The sequence below is a fragment of the Rosa chinensis genome, chromosome 2 (genome assembly GCF_002994745.2).
Source record: "Rosa chinensis cultivar Old Blush chromosome 2, RchiOBHm-V2, whole genome shotgun sequence".
NCBI lineage: Eukaryota > Viridiplantae > Streptophyta > Magnoliopsida > Rosales > Rosaceae > Rosa > Rosa chinensis.
The window spans coordinates 73,948,145-73,955,454 of NC_037089.1; the positions used below are offsets into that span (position 1 = coordinate 73,948,145).

The 7,310-nt window shown below is 39.0% G+C and overlaps 1 protein-coding gene and 1 long non-coding RNA gene across 8 annotated transcripts; both read right to left on the reverse strand.

Annotated features, from left to right (window-relative positions):
* Positions 1-114: 114 nt before the first annotated feature.
* On the reverse strand, positions 115-1,664 carry LOC112188776 (mitochondrial pyruvate carrier 3). 2 transcript variants are annotated; one of them, XM_024327985.2, is made up of 5 exons: positions 1,492-1,664; positions 1,023-1,121; positions 675-727; positions 494-567; positions 115-374 (listed from the first exon to the last, which is right to left on the reverse strand). In XM_024327985.2, the coding sequence occupies exons 1-5, from the start codon at positions 1,544-1,546 to the stop codon at positions 305-307; spliced, it is 351 nt and encodes a 116-aa protein (XP_024183753.1). In that variant the 5' UTR covers positions 1,547-1,664; the 3' UTR covers positions 115-304. The 2 variants fall into 2 exon arrangements, with proteins under 2 accessions (XP_024183753.1, XP_040369754.1); XM_040513820.1 differs by having other exon boundaries at positions 675-788; positions 1,492-1,630.
* Positions 1,665-3,359: 1,695 nt separating this feature from the next.
* LOC112190764 lies at positions 3,360-6,333 on the reverse strand. Of its 6 annotated transcripts, none has more exons than XR_005805758.1 (5): positions 6,115-6,333; positions 5,038-5,917; positions 4,172-4,250; positions 3,935-4,008; positions 3,360-3,667 (listed from the first exon to the last, which is right to left on the reverse strand). It is a non-coding gene; the product is annotated as an uncharacterized LOC112190764 (long non-coding RNA). The 6 variants fall into 6 exon arrangements; XR_005805755.1 differs by having other exon boundaries at positions 3,870-4,008; XR_005805757.1 differs by lacking the exon at positions 3,935-4,008 and having other exon boundaries at positions 4,172-4,241.
* Positions 6,334-7,310: the final 977 nt, after the last annotated feature.

The window sequence follows — 7,310 nt, forward strand, 5'->3', positions numbered from 1 at the left end:
TTATCTTATGAATTACCTGCTTTCGATCTGGAATTTATAAGCTTGAATTGCTATTTGATCTTGTCCAGAAATAGCAAGCAGGCATTGCACAAAATTAATCAGGGCTAGGAATGATTTGCTTTAATTGGTGTGCTAAATTATTTTGGACAGCTTTGCATACATACATTATACATCTATATATTATGCTAATTAAGGTTTTCTCAGATGTTTTGGTAAATCTAAATAAACACCAATCATGTTCTATTCGATTCCCAATTGCTAGAGGTGCAGGTTACAGCATATAATAAGTAAAGGTAAATTGATATTATTGGTCTTCAATGCTCTCTGAAGCAGCTTGTTCGCCTTGTTGGTCATTGGAAGATAAGTAGTCATGCCTGAAATATGAGAATTACTAATTAATTAATTTGATCAATATTGTAATTACTAATTACATTTTGAAGCAAGGGAAACAAAATATTTAATTGACAAGTTGATTTTGTTATCAAGTACTTACTGAGTTTTACGTGCAAGTTGAAACATGGAAGTGACAGCCATCCCAAAATTGACGCTGACTAGATTCCAGTTCTTCTGCAAAATTATAGACAAATTTAATTAACTAACTACAATTTGCTAATATTATACTACAAATTAATTAGCTAATATAAAAAATTATTGCAAGGTTTAGAATCAATTACTGGGGTAATTACTGTGCCCCATCTTGTCCATATAAGTCCACTGCCCATAATCGCTGTAACTAACAACAATTTTCTATCAGTGTGACCATAAAGTCGAGCTTGAGAGTTGAGAATCTAACAAATGGACAAGAGAGACAAAGACCTCAAACAAATAATCTTGGCATTCATTTCTGAAACCATATTCAAACTTTGAATCGACAGGTTCCCTTTTTCCTTTCAGCTATAGATTGATCGCCAACTATATGTCCTGAAGGAAAAAGGAAAACCTGTTGATCTAGCTCAGTTAAACATATTCAGGTTCTGCAGCGCTGTTTCAGTATGGTAGAAAATAATTAAGGGAGTGTTGACCTGCTTGTTGAGCATAGGAAACTTGCTCAGGTGGTTTAGAGGAGTCGAGAATATTTGCAATGGTTATTCCCCATTTGAAAGTTGGAGCCCAGAAATGAACTGTCCAGAGCAAAAGAAATCAGATTTACAGTAGCATCCCCCCCCCCCCCCCATACATATATGATATATGCAGCTTGATAAAATGAAAAATAAAAAAATAAAATAAAAACTAGCTTTTTGTCATAACATATAGAGCAATAGAGAAGATTTGACAACCCTTCCCTATATGAAAAAAAAAAAAAAAAAAAATCTGGATCTTTGTGTAATTTGAATAATTCATACATGCTGAAGCTCATGTAGGAATTCATCATATAGAGCAATAAAGAACCAAATACCCAACACAAACATAGTGAAAATATTTACAGTGATCGAATCATGGAAAACGATTGGAAAATGGAAATAACAACTATAAAGGTAGAGAAAAACGAACTAGTTTTTGGGCCGGCGGGGTGGTTCCACAGCGCTTGCAGCTTAGAATTTGCCATGGAATTAGGATCTGGCGATCTGCTATCAGTTCTGGGTACGTACGTTGCTAGCGCCTAGCTCTCTCTTTGACTGGAACAGTGGATAAGTGAGGCGATCGAGCTAATAGCCTAATATAGTTGGGACATTGACCACACCACAACATGGGTATTGGCATCGTGGATGACGTGTATTTAATTCTTGTTAGTCAATCATTCATATCCAAACAAAAAATAAATTATCTGATATCGATTCCCATCGTTTGTGAAAGGGAGCCGGTGCGGCCGTGCGGCTAAGCCTTAATTAATGAAATTGCAGAATATATGGGAAGACGTAGAGCCTGAACCCTATATCAAGAGTATTAAGAGAATAAGCATTAAATATTCCAAGAGTATTTCTTAGCAAATCTATGTATTCACTAAATCTATGTATTCTAACAAGCATCAATTAGCAAAGAGTGCACAATCGGCTACTCTATTTGCTTTAACAAAGCGGTGACATAACAACAAAAATTATTAATTCTAGTTAATTATAAATGTGTGACTTGAAGATCCTTTAATTTAAGGGTTTTTGTCTATTTATCCTAATTCTAGGGAATTTTTTTTTCCATTTACCTCATTAAGCTTTTTTAATTTTCTCTTACCCATAAAGACTCCAATAATTTTTTTTAAGATTATTTTACCCTCATCCCTTTGTTAGAGAGGGGAAATGAAAAAGAGAGAAGCCATAGGAGACTTCGCCAGAGTCTCGTCACCAGCAACAAGATTTCGGTCACCGGACTTCTCTGAAAACCTCGCCGGAGGTCCCTAAAGAGGTTGCCGGAGATCTCATAGGTCGCCAAAAAGGTCTTTGCCCCTAAATAGATCTGTGTTGCCCCTAATATTGGGGGGGGGGGGCGCAATTGAGGTTTATGAAACCTTTCCGGAAGTCCCCAAAGTGATTGTTGGAGATCTCATATGGGGCCGGAGAGGTTTATTGCCCCCTCAATAGACCTGTATTGCCCCCCCCCCTCCCCAAATAGACATTTCGGTAGTCGGAATGAGAACTAATCTCCCTAAAATTAGACAAATAAAACTTTGATTAAGGAAAAAAATGATAAGATTACATCAATTCAAAACATTTATTGCTCTCCAATAGACCTCTATTGCCATCGATAAATTTTTTTTTATTTCCTTTTGAGATTCTGCCCCCATTTTGAAAGAAAAAAAAAAATGATTTGGGCGCCCAGAAAATGCTCTGGGCACCCACACCTCTTTCTCCCTTCTGGGCCGTGAGACCAACAAACCCAGTAGACTGCCGGAGATTGATACCATAACAAGAACAATTTAACAGTATAATTAACCCACTGTAGATTGATACCAGAACAAAAATAGCAATTAACAGTGCAATTTAACAGTATCTTCTCCCTTCAGAGCGATAGTGGTGACCGGAATCCGGCTGGGCATGAGCATAGCCCTTGCGACGGCACGGTCAGCGTCGGAGGCCGAGAGTGGAGTCTAGAACCTTGACGTGGGCGAAAATCTCAAGAAGCGGATCTTGGGGATTGACGATGGGAGATTACAATCTAGATAGATGACCCAGGTGGCGACAGATACAAACTCGGTCTCAAACCCGACCTAGACTCCGGCTGCCTCTCCAGCATTACTCTCGTTCCTCTCTGTAATGCCCCGATTTGCACCTTATCAAATCGAAGTTATTACAGTGCCGCGAACTCGTAAAACCCAAGCTAAGATATTCTTAACTTAGATCCTAAAAGCCACAAGGCAAAAGAAATAAAATTTGGATATTTTGGTAATTGGATTACCAAATTTTAGGTAGCTGAAGCTTTTACTTCAAATGAGGTGAAAACCCTTTTTTAAATGTTGAAAGTTCTAATAAAACAAGCACCAGTCATTCAAAATCGGAAATAGCAATACATGACTATTGGTCCGGTTCATAGTCGGAAGTCCAAGATTTCAGAAGAGATACAATTCATGCACAATTCAGAACTCTTTAAATGAGTTATGCAAAACTAGGGAAAATCAGAAAACATGTCCCGCGGAACAAACTCCGACAATGACACAATTTAAGGAATCAAGTGACCAGGCCAAGCTCAGTGTTCGTCCAGCTGTCCCGTCTCCGCACAGAGTACCTGCATCCACAAACTATTGTAGGAGTGAGTTTTCGTCCTTGCTCCTCATTAAGACTCTACCCAGCTAGGTTTGAAAACTAACTTAAACATAGGTGCCGACAAGTAGTGAAAATCATTTATAAGAAAACTTTTCTGTATAAAATATAACCCTAGTGCACCAAGATCCGAAAGACAAACCTGATGGCTGGTCCCATAGACCAACTACACAACCTTACCTCATATCAAGAAATCACCAGGTAAGCTTAGCGAGAGCATCTGCTACCTAGCTACACACACGTACCGAGTCCGTCATTACGATCGGAATACCCGAACGACCGGCGTAACTAGCCCTCCGAAGGTTAAGGGGATAGAAACCTAGGAAGTCAGTGCCACCCTTCACTCTCAAGCCATCACAACATACTCATTTGCTAGCATAGTTAGGTGCACTAAAGTATCTTTCAACTTAAAATAAAATGACTCATACATACACATTATAAAACAGAAAACCACTAACTAAGGCAAGTCAAGAATCCCTTACCTGGAATATTGCAGCTTTGACTCCATTTGCTTTCCTAGGCCAACACCACCACTTTTCATAATCTGGGTAACTGGAGTCCCTAAATCCGACAATATTTTCGAGTGTTACTAAAATCCAAAATTAAATAACACAATAGATCCCAGCAAATCCAACTACTATTTCCGAATGACGATACTTTACTCACAAGTCATAATCCATATTTTTTTTTTGCTAAGTACACCCAATCATTTTTCTACAACTCTTTGATTGAAAATTCCAACCAAAATTCATAGCGCATAGTAATCACACTTGAATTACTATGGACACCAACTATATCACCTTGACCATTTTCTTGGCAACTATAATACCCAACTATTCACCGATTCCACCACAGTGGAGAAATCATAATCAAATTCACTATGGGTGTGGGTATATACTTAGAAACTTGTATCCAATACCCATCATGAATGGTAAACAAGTTTAATTGGAAACCAACATATTCTAGAATCACAATCTGGTGCGTTAGTCCACTGATAAGTTTTTTTTTTTTTTGAAAGGGGATTGGAACCTAGCCTAGCTGGGAGGCTCAGCCCAACGCCCGGTTCCATTTATTATATTAATAGTAGAATTTTGCAACCCGGGGGGGTGGGGGGGGGGGACATAAAACCTGAACCCTGTGCTACAGAAGAACAATTACAATAATCCTCGTAGAGTACATCCTGAATAATAGCATAAGTCTCATCTAACCAAAGATCATCTAAGCCAGAAACACTAGCAAGGTGGGCAAGCCTATGTGCAACCCCATTTGCTTCACGGAAAATATATTGGATTCTAATTGATTGAAAAGCAGAGAAATAGTCTTTGCAATCATCTAAAACCCGACTTACCTCCGAGAAATTATCCTCCTCAGAATTGAGTGCAGCAATCAGAAGGGTAGAATCGCTCTCAATGTCAATTTATGTCCAACCTTGGTGAATACCAAGAAGAAGACCAGCTCTGCACGCCTCAGCTTCCATATTAATGGCTGAGTGTGCATGCAGAAAAGGCCTTGCAATAGCGGCAATACCCGTGCCCAATTCATCTCTGACCGCCACCCCAATTCCTCCAATCCCACAATCAGCTCTAAAAGCCCCATCAATATTTATCTTCAGTCTCCCACGAGGTGGACATTGCCATTTGGTCATAGGCCTTTTCTTTTTCCTAGTAGCTTCCGGATGATATTGTTGAAAATTCTCCAAGCTCTTAATGCACCACTGATAAGCTTAATCAATTTCAAAGTAAATGAACCAATTGCAACCCACCAATACCAACAGTAAGCATGCAATTCATTTTAACTACTATGGACACCCACTAATAAATTCAACTAAGGAAAAATATATTGTTTCCTATAACCAACTTCAATTGGTTAACCTTGTATTCTAAAACAAATAGTACACAAGGTTTCGACTTTCCCAGATCATTATCCATTGATAACGACAATTTCCTCCAAACCAACAACTTCCTTTCCAAATCTCAATCACGTTAACAATACCCACTCAACCATTATATACTCAGATTCCAAATCCATTAATTCAAGACAATTAACAACCACACCACACTCATTTTTAAGACATGGAATTTACCTTGGTTGTGCATACTTGCTTGCGTTTCTGCATCCAAATTCTATCAAGTTGATATTGGTTGGAACAATGAAACGAAGGCAACAGTAACTCTATCTTCCCAGAGCCTGGACGATGATCAACATGCTTTGCATCCAAAACTCCAATCCTGTGATTTTAACACATTAACCATCAACACGTAACCAAATAGGCTCAAGATGAGTCAACGGAAACCGGAGCCGCCGTCACTCAGAGTGAACAATGCGGTGGCCGTGTAACCCAAATACTAACTTTTCCAAATCTTATCGAAACTGGAATTCAGTTACACCAACGAATAGAGCTCAACAAGTACACTAATTTCCTTACCTTGCATGTCGTCATCGGCCACCATAGTCGCCGGAAAGCTCCAAGAAAACCGCAGAAACTTCTCTGTTTCAAATCGGCTTCGTCGGAGCTCGTCGGTGGAAACCTCAGCTATAGGCTTAGTCACAACGTCGAGATGGTCCTAACACCGGTGATCCGTCGATCATAGGTGGCCGGAATTGGAAGAGGGGTTCCGTCCCAGGCTTGGGCTTAACAAATAGGTTGACGTCTCGAGAGTTCTGGGTTGTTCGCAAGTTGAGCCGGCTATTTAGCCCAAAATTCAATTAGAGTGGACGCTCCAGATCAGTCGGTGGCTACAATCAATGGCTCATATTGCACTGACTCATTTTCCATTTGTTAAATTAATTTCTTTATTTCTCAACTTCCAAAATTCATCACAAATAGCTTAGGTGTCCGTAAAAACATCACGAACTTGTCGTGACGCGTACGTTACACTAGAGTCAACAAATTGAAAATTCACTTCAATCCGTAAAACTTTCCGAAAAAATTCCCCGAGTGTCGTTATCACTTATCCAAAAATAAAAATTTAATCTCATCTTAATTCCTTAAATTTTTCTCGGGGCTCACACTCTCCGACTCAGAAGCACACGCCACAACCTTTCGAAACCTGAACTCGAGTGATCTGTCCGACTTCAAAACCCAAAACGTCGCCGCCGCAGCTGCCGCCACCGTCTTCTGCCATGGACGAGTATTTCAGCTTCAGAGTGTTTGGTGAGAAAGTGGGGGGAGAAAGAGAGAGAGGGCACATGTAATTAATTAATTAAGTCAATGACAAATCTGTCATTTCACTTTAAACATGGTAAGTGGAAATAAAAATCTATTGCTAGGGTAAATGAGATAATTTTGATGCTTTGGGTGAAGGTCTTTCTAAGGAATGCACAACATTGTTTAATCTCTTTTATTTTTGCCTTTTCTCTTTTCTTTTTGGTTTTCTTCAGGTGATCGAGACTATACTCTCAAACAAGTATTTTGTATATTTTTCATACATATCTTATTATATGTGATATTCTACTACTTGAATAACTTATAAGTTTTTTGTTGGTGAGCCGTGCCTTGTTTGTTATCTAACCTAACGAACACCGTGGAAGTCACAGGTTCAAATTTCATTGACATCAACATCAACATCAAAGGCGGTGTGGGGAGTTACAGTGTCGTTCATAATTTTTTTTTTTTTAAAG

Coding starts and splice junctions, on each gene's coding strand:
- LOC112188776 (XM_024327985.2), bottom strand. CDS start 1,546: ATGGCAAATTCTAAGCTGCAAGCGCTGTGGAACCACCCCGCCGGCCCA. Junction 728..1,022: donor TTCCTATGCTCAACAAGCAG/GTCAACACTCCC, acceptor TGTTAGTTACAG/CGATTATGGGCAGTGGACTT. Junction 568..674: donor GGGGCACAGTAATTACCCCA/GTAATTGATTCT, acceptor ATAATTTTGCAG/AAGAACTGGAATCTAGTCAG.